This window comes from Gouania willdenowi, chromosome 14, assembly GCF_900634775.1.
Source record: "Gouania willdenowi chromosome 14, fGouWil2.1, whole genome shotgun sequence".
Lineage (NCBI taxonomy): Eukaryota > Metazoa > Chordata > Actinopteri > Blenniiformes > Gobiesocidae > Gouania > Gouania willdenowi.
This window is the reverse complement of record NC_041057.1, coordinates 29,379,818-29,395,628: the sequence shown is the minus strand read 5'-3', so window position 1 is coordinate 29,395,628 and position 15,811 is coordinate 29,379,818. Positions and strand designations below refer to the sequence as shown.

Here is a 15,811-nt window from a genome sequence, read left to right as displayed (position 1 = left end):
AAAATTCTTATATTTCTGCCCCTTAACTTAGCCCACCAACCTTCCCCTGTCAATTCATTTTCATCAGTTTCTAATCACCCAAAAATGACAAATCAAAATGTACAAATCATACTTTTTAAAGCATATTGGCAGATTTTATTTGCTCTATAATATTTTTGTAAGTTGCCAAATATTTGTACAAACCTTCAAATACTTTACTTGAGCATTTCAAGAGTCCAAAATTATGACGATTCTCAAAATATTCTGACTTTAATGTTGAAATATTTTAACTATAATCTAATTCAATAAAATGAAAACGGTCTAAGATAGGATAACCAAATTTGGTGTGTGGCTTCAGGGTATCAATACCTTGATAGAGTTCGGAAATGAGAAGCTCGCAATTATTTTTTTCGGAGTTTTTGCCCTTGTTGCGTTTTTTTTTACTATGTTTGAGGTATCTTCGAAGGGGACCGCTTTTCTTAGAAACCGTTTAAGATAGTAATTTTATATACTGATGTGGTAATATTTTCTTATCTTATGATGTAAGTTCTTAGATTTAGGACATTTAGGAAAAGGTTGTGAATTATAATGAGAACCAATCTGGCGGGGGATGTTGATTTCTTTGTCTTCTTGTTTTAATGTGGCCCTAATACGTCACCTTTTTCAGTAAACAATCTCTGCATCAAAGTTTTAGAAATAATCAATAAAAAAACAGTCAATAGTTGACCATGAACGAGCAGCATGTGGGAGCAGTTTGTATTGTTGATCACTGCTACCTTTTGTTATTGTATAGTTTTGAAAGCTTGATACTAGAGAACGCTGTCGAGAAAGCAGATCTAGACATAACGGTATATTGTGATGATTGGCATCCAGTCTGTCATTATGATCTAACTGATGAGGTACTGTGTAAAGTTTCCTTCTCTGTCGTAGTTCTGCCAACATTCTGCTTTATAGACACACTATTATCGCTACGATTGGATGTTTATTTCCCAAACAGGATTTTACAGGTTTTTTAAGTGCTGCAAAAGCTCTTTTTTCCCCCCTTCTTTAACACTTGTTCCCTTCTTCTTTCCAGCGGAGGATGATGGACTGTGGGAAAATGGCCTTTCCTACGAGTGCCGCACTCTGCTGTTTAAAGCCATCCACAACTTGCTGGAGCGCTGCCTCATGAACCGCAGCTTTGTTCGCATAGGCAAGTGGTTCGTCAAGCCCTACGAGAAGGATGAGAAGCCCATCAACAAAAGGTACAGTCAGTGGAACCATTGGCTTTGGGTTTGCAGTGGTTTTTTTGTTGCTTTAATGTCTCATTGGTGTACTGGGAGAGTGTGCTACAGCTCAGTGGCTCTGGTTCGCCTCATGGAGTCCCAGGGTTACACTTTTATAGGTCGTTCACTGTTGGCTGTTAAATGTGCTCCTGCTTTAGGGGCTCGCTTTGCTTTAAACACTTGATGTTACATGGGCTCATCTGCTGCACTGCTTTGACAACAGTTTTTAGTTCAGAACAAAGATTTGAACATTATTTACCATAGTTTCTGTGTAATTGAGCATGTTGTCGGCGTCGCTGACTGCTGCATTCACTAGGGTTGGGGTCAATTCTAATTGTAACTACGTAATTTAGAATTCATTTCAATTATGGGGTATTTATAATTGTTATTTAAGAAATCTGTTGCTGTCGTAATCGCAATTAAATTGTAATTGAGTTTAGAGAATTCACTTTGTAATTATAATTGCCATGAAAATTGTATTTGTCGGTTATAATTTAACGAAAAACTGGGGAACCATGATACAGTTCTACACATATTTAGTGAACAATTATTAAAATATGTTTCATATCATGCTTTCCCACATTTTACCATTTCAAATACTTTAAATCTAGGCTGCATTGACACAAAAAAGACTCAGACGCCCACACCAAAAATATTAAAACCAATATTTTTATTGATTAGGAAGCCTAATAAGATAACCAATCGATAGGAAAGAAATTAGAGGATCGATATTTGTTTTTAGTGTATTCTACAGCTGATTTAGGAATTGTTATCATAAGAGATTAGGGATGTAACGATTCGCTCAACTCCCGATACGATTCACGATACTGAGTTCACGATACGATTCTCTCACGATTTATTTTACAAAATGGGACTGTAGACAAATTTTTTTTTTGGAAAAAAACTAGAAAATACCGTACTATTTTCCTTTTATTTTTCATTGTCAAAAGAATTACTTGATAAACTATTCAAAACAATGCAATTTAACTAAAAATAAATCTTGAATGAAATAAATAAAGGAATAATACAAATGAAAATGAAGCCTATTAATTTAAATTCTGGTTCTATAATAAACAATGCAAAACTGCATAATAGTTCTTTTTCTTTTAAAAGTGCAACTGAAAATGTATTTTGTCCCTTAACAATTGGACTTTAAAAAAAAAAAAACCGTGACTGCACTGATTTACGTCATATTTGTTTGGACCAGCAGAGGGCGTTGGTAACGCAGTGGTCGGTTGGCATGCAGATATCTTGCAGTGAAGAAGAGAAGCTATGCTAGCAGACAGAGCTAATAGAAAAACGTGACTTTTACAGATATTCAAGTAATATTACAGATATTCTGTCGGTGCTAAAGGGGTAATGAATCATTTATTAACATATTTAAGAGTAGAAGGCAGCCAGAAAGAAAGTATTAGCAGACTCCGCCCGCCGCCTACACTTGTTAAAAAAAGTACCGCGATTCAATTTTCAGAAAATCGATATCAACCGTGATACCTATTAATCGATTTTAACTGCCTTGCGATTAATCGTTACATCCCTATAAGAGATGCTAACAGAAAGCTAAGACAAGAGGAAGGATACGCTTTATGGGGTTATTTATTTCAGGCTCAGTAAATGTGATTAATTTTATTTGAACTTAAGCAAATAAGAAAGTAATTGTAGTTAACTTTCTGAGGATAAAAAATAATCATCATTGAATTGTAATTGAATATGGATAATTGAAATCATAATTGTAATGGAAAAATGTAATCGACCCCAACTCTGGCGTTCACAAACTTGGGGTTTGCTTCATTGTGTTACAAAAAAACTCTTGGAGAGGTTTACCACCTTCCACTTGCACTGTTGGACTCCTCTGCACACACTGAACTAGGTGGTAAAACTTTATATTGATGGCTTGTTGTTTGCTAGTAAATAAAACCACACTTAAGTTTCATTGTTTTTGTTGAGCTGTTACCTTAGACTGCTACACACACACACACAGACATATGCACTCAGACACTGCCAGCTGCGCTTGCCTTTATTTCAGACAGTATTTCAAAATAAAGCTCATACAAATTGCAAAAATACATAAAACAGGCCAAGAATGGATACATCTGTTTCATATTGTTTGGTTTTCAAACAAATATCTTCAGAACAACTGAGGTTTGGCTCTACAGTGGATATAAAAAGTGTACACACCCCTGTTCAAATGCCAGGTTTTTGTGATGTAAAAAAAATGACACCAAGATAAATAATTCCACAACTTTTTCCACCTTTAATGTGACTTATAACCTGTGCAATGCAAATGAAAAACAAGCTGAAACATTTAAAGAGGAAAAATAAAAAATAAAAAACTTAAGATAACCTGGTTGCATAAACATGCACACCTTTAAACTAATACTTTGTTGCAGCACCTTTGGGTTTTATAACAGCACTCATTCTTTTTGGGTAAGAGTCTATAAGGCAATATTTGCCCACTCTTCTTTACAAAACTGCTCCAAATCCTGACAGATTACAAGAGCATCTCCTGTGCAGAAGCCCTCTTCAGATCACCCCACAGATGTTCAATCGGATTCAGGTCTGGACTCTGGCTGGGCCATTCCAAAACCTCAATCTTATTCTGGTGAAGCCATTCTTTTGTTGATGTGGCTGTGTGCTTAGGGTCATTGTCGTGTTGAAAGATAAAGTTCCTCTTCGTCTTCAGCTTTTTAACAGAAGCCTGAAGGTTTTGCGCCAATACTGCTGGTATTTGGAACTGTTCACAATTCCCTCCACCCTGACTAAGGCCCCAGTTCCAGCTGAAGAAAAACAGCCCCAAAGCATGATGCTGCCACCACCATGCTTCACTGTAGACCTACTTGGTTTTCTTTTGGTGATGAGCAGTGTTGTTTTTGCACCAAATATACCTTTTGGAATTATGGCCAAAAAGTTTAATCTTGGTTTCATCGGACAATAACACATTTTCCAAGATGTGTTTGGGAGACTTCAAATGTTTTTGCAAAATGAAGCCAGGCTTGGATGTTTTTCTCCTTAAGATATGGCTTACGTCTTGCCACCCTACCCCATGGCCTAGACATATGAAGAAGACGGGAGATTGTTGTCACATGTACTACACAGCCAGTACTTGCCAGAAATTCCTGCAACTCCTTCAATGTTGCTGTCGGCCTCTTGGCAGCCTCCTTGACCAGTTTTCTTCTCGTCTTGTCATCAATTTTTGGACGGACGTCCTGTTCGTGGTAAAGTCACTGTTATGTCATATTTTCTTCACTTGATGATGATTGTCTTCACTGTGTTCCATGTTATATTTAATTCCTTGAAAAATTTTTTGTACCCTTCACCTGACTGATATGTTTGAACTAAGAGATCCCTCTGATGCTTTGGAAGCTCTTTTCGGACCATGGCTTGTGCTGGAAGATGTGACTACAAAAATGTCAGAAAAGCCTACTAGAACAGCTCAACTTTATTTGGGGTTAATCAGAGGCACTTTAAATGGTGACAGGTGTGTGCTGACTCCAATTTAACATGAGTTTGAATGTAATTGGTTAAATCCGAACACAGCCCCGTCCCCAGTTATAAGAGGGTGTGCACACTTTTGCAACCTCATTCTCTGTTTTCTATTTTTACTTCACCTCCCTGAAAGGTTTCAGTTTGTTTTTCAATTGTATTGTACAGGTTATCTATCCTGTTTGCCCTTCTGTTCACTAACCCAACCAGTGGAAGCGGATGGCTTCAACCTCTGAACCTGGTTCCACTGGAGATTTCTTCTTATAAAATAGAGGGAGTTTTTTCTTCCCACTGTCGCTAAATGCTTGTTCATGTGGATCTGGTTGGGTTTGTTTTCTTACTGTGGACTTTATATTTTGTTAAGCACACTGAGATGGCTTTGTTGTAATTTGCGCTATATAAATAAAGTTGAGTTGAGTTATAGGTCACATTAAAGGTGTCAAAAGTTGTGAAATTATTTATCTTGGTGTCATGTTTTTTACATCACAAAAACCTGGCATTTGAACAGGGGTGTGTAGACTTTTTATATCCACTACTGTGTATATTTTTCTTTTATTCGCATCCAAATTGATTTTTACAGCTTGGTTTTTTTTTTCTGTTTGAACCTCTGTAATAGCAAATTATATGTCCCTTTAAATATACTATCTATCATCTAAATAAGGCTTAAATGGATCACTGTGGATGAATATCAGACACATCTTGCTTAACTCTTTCCTCATTGGATGTCGACTTAATGCTGTAGTTGTTGAAGTGAATGTATCTCTCTCTCTTTCTCTCTCTCCCTCTCTCTCTCTCTCTCTCTGAAATGGTTGAAAATGTGAATGTGATGATGAGTATCACCTCATTCATATCAAGTGAATCTGTTTCAATGAGTTTATGTGTGAAGTAGCTGTTAGCTGAGTGTTTGTTTCCTTTCTAGCTCTCATTTAAAAAACACAGCATTCTCTTGTGCTTATATTCATATTTAATGTACTAGTACAGTGCCTGTCGGAAATATGTATTCATATAGTGGGGGCTTAAAGTACAGTAGTCAATTATGGCCAAATGAGTATGTGTTTGAAGGTTGGATGTACAAAGAGGTGTACATACGCTGTACTCTGTAGTGTTATAAAGGGGTTTATGTGTGGGTGCAAAGTAAAATAGCGTGTGTGATTTCCCTGGTTTAATTCTATGGGACATGTGCATGATAAATTGATAATAAAGTTTGTACCAATGCGGCGGTTTAGGTCGAGTATGTGTGTGTGTGTGTGTGTGTGTGAGACTGACATTTTTATGGAACTATGACTTATATATTGTTTCTAGAAGTGTATAATTCAACTCTTGTGTTTTGATAAGGAAAATAAGGAAGCAATAACGAATGTGCAATAATCATTACTATCGGTTTGCAATACTTGAGTGATTTTTGTGTTCACAAATTCGTCGAAGAACATTTTTATCACACTCTGCGGAGGCAAAGTTCAATGAACCGCCTTTAAAGTCTAGATATGCTTTTGTTTTATCACAATCAGCTTGTGACTCAATTGTGGCACTCACAGCCTGGTGATCGCATGCTCTGGAAGATGGAGTGAAGTCAGAGGCTCGCTGCCCAAAGAAATAATAAAGTTCCAAAGTAGCATTAATTGACCAAAGTTAAAGGAAAAATCAATTTGGGGATTTATATTTTTTTTACACTGTCTGAAAGAAATAATCTGATTATGATTACACATTGACAAAATGTGCACCCTTAGTGCTTTTCAACATAATTTAGTTAAAATAGCATGCATGCATACTTACACACAAATATACACACAAATACAATCAATCGTAATCACTGGTGACCTTACCACAGAATGTAATGTGATTAATTTTTTTTTTTTTTTAAATCAACATTTTTAAGTAGTAAAAAGAATGAAAACTAAACAAATAAATACATATTTTTAAGCCATAATGACAGTTTATTGCATATGAAGAGGGGATTCTCTTGGTGTCTCTGAAATTCTGGATTTAATAATAAACTTATGTTTGGGTAAAGGTTTTCATCCATGTTGAATAGCCCACAGATTGAATAATGTATTCATTTTTCGTTATTGTTTAATCTTTATTAAGGGGAGGTATATGATTGGCAGCAGAAAACCGAAAAAATTAAATAGATTTGCAGACAGTGTTGTTTTTTGAATGTCTGTTTTCATTAGTCATTAGTGGCGTTGTATATTTTTTAGTCACTGACATTTTTTTGCAGTGAATATGTGGCTCACATTCCTCCTTGTTGATTTGTATGTTCTGTCTACAAACAAGAGCTTCTGTTATCATCGTAGACAAACGAAGTCATGGTCCGATAGCAGAGTTTCTGTGCTGTTGTTGCCAGAAAGACCCGCCTTCTATCTGCTCTTACTTTCCCTGTGTTTGTTTGTGTGCTTTTGTGTGTGTAGACTCGAGCTATCTGATGAGCTGGATTTTTTGTCGTCTGTGTTTATTGATAACACGTGTGGATACATGGTAGTAAATGACTATTTTAAAGATTTCTACTTCATCCTCTACTTTTCAGATGTTCCTTTAGAGATTTCCAGTATTCCCATCACCTGTTATAGATCTGCCTTCTGCTGATACTAGTGTTTATTCTGAATAGTAAACCTCTTTCATGTATTATCAACTATGTGATTTGTATAATATTAATTAGACATTTCTTAACCTGTAAGGATTCTTTCAAGCAAGATGTTATTATTTATGATTTTATTTTATGGACTTTGACTTAAGTAAAAGGAACTCTGATTGGTTTGAACCTCATTAACTCCACAACCTGCTCCAGCTTTTTAAAGTTCCTTATTTAAACTCTTTGTTTACTATTACTACTTTGTTTGAGACAACTTACACTTTAAGTTTGTGATATTTAATCTATTCATGATTTTATTGTGATTTCAATGATATTTTATGTGTTAAATATAACAACTAAAGTGCAAGTACATATTTATTTCATTGTTTTACACAGTACAACAGGGACATGTTCACAGGTGGAAGGTTTAATCAGATACGCTAAAAAAGCAGTTTAAAATATGTGCTTCAAAACAGAAAAATAATCTTGACTAATCAAAAAAAAAGACAGATGAGTCAACTATAAAAATATTTGTTAGTTGCAGCTCTAGTTCCATGAGAATTCTGGATCGGGACACGATCCAACATGTTTTGTTTCATTCATCCAGCTCTGTATTGTTTGCTCGCTTGCTTTGGTGCCGTCGCCATGTTTTTCCAGTCAGACACTGACTAACATAATCACATATGCACCCAAACACAAGTCTGAAAGTGACCCAAACTATTGTTGTTGTTGTTGTCTTTTTGATGATCACAACGTCTCCAGGTTCTCTTAATTTAACACAGGCTTTGTCACAGTCATGCATGATGTGTCACATCCCCGCTCCCATTTCTGCTGAAGAGACGGCACAACGTTAGAGAGAATGACGCTGCTGAATATCAAGCCGCCTATAGCCTTAAAGTCTGTTTCCCTTTTATCCATTACTCAGATCATGCAGGGCCCCAGTCGAGGGAAAAATAACACAATAGCCCTTTCCTTTTCAGAGGCCACCCTGTCTGCCTCCCTCCCTCCCTTTCCCTCCATCCTCCTCTGCTGGCTCACAGCAGACGAGGCAGGTTATAAATAGTGGTGCAGCCAGCTTGTATCTCACTTGGCGTCATGCATGTGTTCCCTGTGTCACTTGGCGTGATCCACTCCATCCCGTTCACATTGACGCTGTAAGATACAAGGTTAATATACTTCCTCCAGGTACTCAGATCAGCTGGTTAGTGCAGGTTACTATTATTATTAGGACTGTCACTGTATGCTTTTGTCCTGATTTGATGTTATCACAACCAGGGTTGGGGTCAATTACATCTTTCAATTATCCATATTCAATTAAAACTCGATTATAATTGCAGTGACCGACATTTTTTTCCAATTACATTTAAAATTATTTTCCACGGAAAGTTAATTACAATTACGTTCTCAATTACTAAAGTTCAATTAAAATTACTGAGCCTATAATAAATAACCCCAGTTAAAACGTTATCATCACAATGCTTTCTGTTAGCATTTTTTTTAACGTATGTTTTATTTGCTAAATAAAACAAATCCACTATTTCGCACATCTACAAATAATAAAGCTTGGCACACATGTTATTAATACTAACTTTAAGTTGTTTAATCCACGCACATGCAAGCTCCTCCCCTCCGCCCCACCCCTCTCAAAGCTAAAGCTAGCCTCCAGGCTAACACGAGGAAAGTTGTTGCTAGTGAAAACATTTGGTAAACAAGTGACAAGTCAAATTCTCTAATATGGGAACACTTTGGGTTTGATGATGATGACATAGAGCAAAGACACATCACGTGCAAGAAGTGTTTTGTTTTGTGCAAAAGTGAATATACTTGATTTTAGTGTTTGAAGGATTTTATTTTATGTTTAAAGAATATGTTTTATGTTTTGTTGTCATGTTTATGTTAGAACAAATATCTTGCACAGCTGTAACGACTGAAAGTCCTGTTTTTATAGTCTTTTTAAAACAAAAACTGCTGAAACTGGCCCTTCCTTCTCTTTGAAAGTGGATCACAGTCACTGAACAGAAGGTTTCACATCTACATTGTTTGCTAACGTCTTTACTCGTCTGTCACCTCCAACACCTTGTTCACCTATCATTGACGAGTACGCCTGGCTCTATTTACTTTCTTTCTTTTTAAGTACTAATAGATTCACTGCAGGGAAGACAGGTTTAACGGCATTGTTTCCGTATTATATTACAAAATGTGCGCCACCATTTAGTGTGTAACCCTTTGGGATTCATGAGGACAAAAAGTTATGAGATGAAAACAGAGGGATCACAGGAACACTGTAACCAAGATATCCCAAGAGTTCAATGATTTAAAAGACGTAAAATGGTATATAACAAAAGATTGAGCTTGAATTTGAATTTATTTCAGCAGTCTTCAAGAAAAAATCTGAACAAACACTCAATTGTTTAACTAACAGTGTAGGTTGAAGCTAAAGCTTATACACACCTACCCCGTCTATAGATAACACAAAAAAATTATTAGGAAACTAATATTATAATACACATTCAACACAAAATTGTGTATATATACAGTTTATACATGCACATTAAACATATATACAGTAGTAGTACATATATGTACACACATATACATGACATGTATATTAATATTTTACTATGTAATATGCACTACTACGCAAATTTCATTAATTGGAGTGATAATTTTTAAATGCATAATATACTCTGTCACAATATATACCTTGTATTATTTTTTATTGAGTATTAATGTATTTTATACCATTATATACATATCATATATTATTGCTGTCCGAGGTAAAATTGTTGCTCTTCTTTCTCATACTTAATACATACGTGTTATGCATAATAATACTTTTTAAACTGGTTTATGTTGTGGCTTTGTTTGTTTTTCATCCATTAGGCAGTTCTATAATTTAACCCCTGCTATTGTCATCGTTTTCAGTGTTGTGTAGTTTTCTTCTTAAATTATATCACCTTCAAATTACTATAAATGTTAGTAAAATGGATCTAAGCTGGGTGATATGGACCAAAACTCATATCTCAATATTTTTCCTCAAAATGGCGATATATACGATATTATACTCCATATTTTTAACTCCATAAAGTCTTACCAAAAAGGCAATTATCCGTTCAATTTGCTCATGAAAAATGCCACACAGACACATTTAATAACAAACAGAGAAACAATATGTGTGACGCACTCAGAAATCCATTTCATTGCGCTTTTCATGCTGTTCTGAGAAGTAACGAAAGCAGCGACTCCTAAAACGTCTCTTTTAATACAAAATAAGCTATAAAATGTATATCTCAGAAATATGGAAAAATTGTAAAGAAGGACACTGTTTGACTGTACTCCGTGAATAATAATAAATACTTGCATGATGTTATTTGTACTGTGCGATTGTATGAATAAAAACAAGTTGAAAAAAAAAGATATACTGTATGTCGTGATAAGCAATATTGTCATTTTCTATATCGTTAAAATAGAAAACGTGACACATCTTGAATCTCGATATATTGCCCAGCTCTAATATGAATGTGATGCTTATTTCAGATGCTGCAATATTGTCATTTGTAAATATATTCTTTCAATGTGGTGGTATTTTTAAAACCTACTTTAATCAAACAATGTGAATGAAAACAATATCAAAGCTATTGGAAAATGAATAGTTTTTTTTGTTGGGGGGGAGATAATAAAACATTAGGCTTTTCAATCTTTGTGTTTGTTGAGACTCAATTATTAATGATGAATTATAGTTGTCAGGGTTGTTGTATTTTCTGAAAACATTTGTGAAATTCTTAAAGGATTTATTGTTTTGGATTCCCAGCTCCAATCCCTCCTACTAATTGGACATTCTTGCAGCATCTGACGGCTCCTGTGCAGCATCCAAAGGCTCCAGTTGGTGCAGGCTGCTGCCAGCTGACAGTGCTCATAACCTCAACCCTAGACCTGAAATGCTTACATCATCTGTTCAGCTCTCTCATTTTAGCCGGCAAACACTCCACATTTTTCACATCCTAAAAACAGTGACATAGGAAACAAGAGATTTGGAGGCTTTTATTAATTAGGTATACTCATCAGACATGGATATTTGTGTGAAAAACACTTTGAATCAATTCTTCAAACAAATGTATTGTATTTTTTTGATTTTGTGAATGCATGCTGACTATTTACGCTCTTTGTTTTGTGCATTAACTGGCAAAAGTGCAGAGTGTGTTGACAGCGCTGACAGTCATTCATTCTCTTTGTCTGGAGTGCAGCGGCTCCAAGTTGCGCAGCCTGCTTTTCCTTGTGATCCTTACACTGCGAGGTAGAATGTGTGAGGAGAGGGAGGGAGGGAGGGAGGTAATGATCAAGCAAGGGAGAACTCCTCTTGGTTGTCATGGCAGCAGGGAAATGCACCCTGGGATGGTGTGTTTCCAAGGTGAAGTGGGATGCTGGTGTCCTATTGGTGCGCTTGAAGTCGTTGACTTGCTTCTAATTGGCTGCGTTATCCAATTTCTGAGCAACCTTAGAATCCAGCCTGCTTTGATGTTTCACTTACTGCTAAACAAAAGTGATTGCATTCATTTTATTGACATGGCCTGCTGTCGGAGATCTGCAAGGCTTTCCAGGAGAGCTGGGACCTTGCTTTAAATCTGAAATATGTGCGTGTTCTGTTAGGCATTTAGCTGCTGTTACTGCTCTGAATGCATCATTAACAAATCAAACTGTTATGAAATGAAGCCAGCGTGCAACTGTATTTACAAGGCCAGACGATAATAAACCAGTGCTGTTTTTTTTAGTTAAATACAAGCAAATGTGCAACGGGCTGCTCTTTTTCTGCATGACTGTGGGTGAAGTGCACGAGCACATTCCTCCTCTATTGTTTTGCAGCGAGGTGAGCTTGTGGGTCCTGGTGTGCAGTGGCAGGCGGAAGCACAGAGCAGCACTCTGTTAAGTAGGACAGAGCAGGATAAAGGGCCACTGCCTGCAGTCTGGGGCTAAAGTGCTAAATTTATCTTCTCCCTGCTCCCAGCACAACACAAAAACACACAGAGACGGACACACAAACATCGCTGATCAAAAATCAGCATGTCGCGTGCAGTCGGCACACTGTTTTTATTCGATTCATTATCAGTGGTGAATAAGAGAACTGCACGTGTCTTGTGCAAATGGACCGAGGAGGCAAATATAGAAGAACAAGACAAGTCAGCTGTAATCTTAAAGCACAAACTGTCCCTCCCTCTAGCTGCTACTGCTCCTTCTAGTAACATGAATTCCAGGCAGCTGGGCCTGGGCTGTATATATCATGTTGTCTCAATGTCTTAAAATAAAACAAAACCGTCTAAACCACATGTGTCAAACACAAGGCCCGCAGGAGAAAGGAAAAATGACAGAGAAAACATGAATTATTGTGTAAACTACCAACTGTACATGTCTCAGGCACTCTAAAATCCTCACATTTTTTCATTTCCTCCCCTTTCCCCCCCCCCTTTTTTTTAAAAATAGATCACACACATTAAAATGTCATTAGACATTAGAAATTATGTTTCGAGTGGTAAATAAGAAAATTCCTGTTTGTATTCAAGATATGTTTAAGCTAAGGCAGGGGATTTATTACTTAAGGGGATGTTTGAAACTTACAAATCTTAGGTACAGATGTGTCATTTTTGGGTGTAAAATTATGGAATGGACTAAACGATGAAATAAAGATGTGTAATTCTATGTTAGTTTTTAAGAAAACCTTAAAATTAAAAATTATTTGTTTTGTTACAATGTACGAGTAGTAATGTTTTGTGAATTATTTAGTTAATCCTATGATGATACTGGATAGGCAAAATTAAGCCTTGGGGCTTCAGCCTATTCCTTTTTTAGTTGGTTTTTGATAAAGTCTGTTTTAAAAACCTGTTTTTAATTTAGTGTTATATAATTAAAGCATTCATTCATAATAATAAAAGAAACTAAATAAAATCCCCCAAAAAACAAATTCAATGAAATTTCACAATATTTGACCGAGTTCACAGTTTTCCCATGCTTATATCACATAATGACACTTATGACAGTCCTTTTTAATCTGAAATTGTTCAAAGAACTTAACATTTTTCTAAAATATTGCAATTTTTCTTAGATTATTCTACAAAATTTCCCTAAATTAAATAAAATTTGGTCAAAAAATCAAGGAAATTTAAAGTGAAGCTTAAACAAGGACTTATATCTGTCACTTAAAGGAGACATATCATGCCTTTAAATCCTTCCTTTTTAGATATAAATCATACAGTTGTGGTCTATATAAAGAGGAACTGCAATGCTTGGGTCTGAATTCCTTATTATTATAGCTCCACAGGCCCCTTTTCTACCCCTTTCTGATGTGCTTCTGAGAGCAACTCGTTTTGGTGAGGCCTCTTTAAATGCAAATGAGACACTCCATACCCCGCCCCCTCTCCAGGTTGCAGTGGTGACACTCGGTTCAACTCCACCCTGTTCGGCCATTTTTGTAGTTTGATAGAAGAGATACGATGATGTAGCGGCGCAGAAACTTTTTATTCACACGTTATTTACAAAATGTCAACAACAGAATACTTGTCCATCCAGCCTTACATGTTCGAGCCAGAGTCTGACCCGGCGGAGCGAGATGAAAATGAAGCGAGCACACAGCGCTAACATATGAAGACGGTGCAACTGCTAATGCTAACAAAACAATGACAGGGACGTCTTATCACACTTTTACAGCTTACCGAAGTGCTCTGTTCGTCATCTCCAAAGATAGAAGGATTTGACCCCTCAATCAGACAAAGTCTTTCGGCAAATCCCTCTTTATACTGGCGAAGCAGTCATCCTTGAAGTGCTTCGCTCACACAAAAATGACCTTACCCACAGATGTGGGTACATTTCCGTGAAAAATAAAACTCAACCAGGCACTTTGAAAAGGTTCTGATGCTGGGAGACGGTGTAATGAAGCGTGTGGGTTACTACATCCAACAACCAAACATTTTGACTTATCCTCTTGTAACTTCGGCATCCTTGACTACAAAATAAAGAGTAAAAGAAATAAAATTGTGCCTGGAGTTGATGTCCTAATTTGGCAGTTCCGCTGCAAATACTGTGACGTTATTGTTCAAAAAACATAATAGAGAATAGAAAAATCGAAACAGATTGAAAAATATGACCAAAACAGAATATAAAGATATCAACGGAGCACCTGAAGAGACTAATTTGAACTTTTCTGTACTTCTAAACACTAAATATACAGCAAAATGCATTTAAGGGCTAAAAAAGTGGATTTAGCATGATACTGTATGTCCCCTTTAAAACTTGGATATTGTCTGTGCCTTACATACTTTACACATCATTTATACATTCAAGTGCCAACTGGGGCACAAATAATGTTAAAATTTGTGGTCCACTTCGGATTAAACTGGTTCGTATTTGACACCCCTGATCTACAGTAAATGAAAGGCAATGTAATCTCCAATTTCTCACAGAACTTTCAACTTATGTATTAGTATTTCTTTCAAATTTTAATCACATCCCTTCAACCGTTTGGCACTGTTTAATATAAGAAATTGCAGCAATTAGTTCATCGTAATGTGATCAAGCAGGGTTGGAAAGTCCCATTAGTCACAGAGCAACATACAGCGTAAATTCATCCCCAATGGACTGAACCAGCAGTAAAACTTCAATCTGCCACGTGCCACACATCATACACATGATACTGTGTGAGCACTTGTACCTGCACAAGACTGAGTCCAAAACAAAGGATTCCTCATTTTGACAGAAAGTGGAATTATCTCGGAACTCTGATTATTTACACTTTAGGATTTGATAAGAACAATGACAGTATCTGTAGGAACTTTCTTTAATAGTTATTTTCTGTTAATAATTACTTACTACTTTTGGCCTTTCACAAAAGGAGTCTAAAAAGATGACGGTAAAGAAAACAAAAAATCATATCCAATGTTGATATTCTACTGAGTGTTTTAGATATTGCCGTGTATTTATGTTGTTGCAACCAAATACGTTTTCACTTCTGAAACAATACCGATTAGGGCTGTTAAAAGTATCGATACTCGAAAAAGTATCAAGACTAAAATATTATATGCAGATACAACTAATTTGCAAAAGTATCGATACGTAATACTTAGATTTATTCCACAGTACTGCCTCAAATTATTGTTGTAAATGTTCTTGTTTATTTTATTTTATTTATTTTTTGCACCACCTCGGATTACCTGAAACTTGTTATCATAGTTGAAGTTTCTTTTAGCACAACTCTTTAGTATTCTTGTTATCATTATTATTTACTGTAGCCTGTGGTTCTGTTCATTGTTTAATGTTGTAATAGAGGGTATTTTTGTATTTTGTTTGTTTGTTAATAAAAAAAAATTTATTAAATTTTGGGGGAAATTATTTTATCCCTATGGTATCGAATACTGAACATTTTCTAGAGTATCGGTATCGAACTGAAAATGTTAGTATCGTCATGACAACCCTAATACCGATATTGCTGCCTTCTTGCACATTGATCAATGCTGATTTTGATCCTGTACAA

The 15,811-nt window shown here is 36.1% G+C and overlaps 1 protein-coding gene across 1 annotated transcript in view; it reads left to right on the top strand.

Moving 5' to 3' along the window:
* Window positions 1-15,811, top strand: part of med13a (mediator complex subunit 13a) — a 161,866-nt gene that overhangs the window by 46,719 nt on the left and 99,336 nt on the right. The window contains exon 3 of the mRNA XM_028466211.1: window positions 1,055-1,223. Coding sequence (XP_028322012.1) covers window positions 1,055-1,223 — 169 coding nt within the window. The remainder of the gene's footprint in view (window positions 1-1,054; window positions 1,224-15,811) is intronic.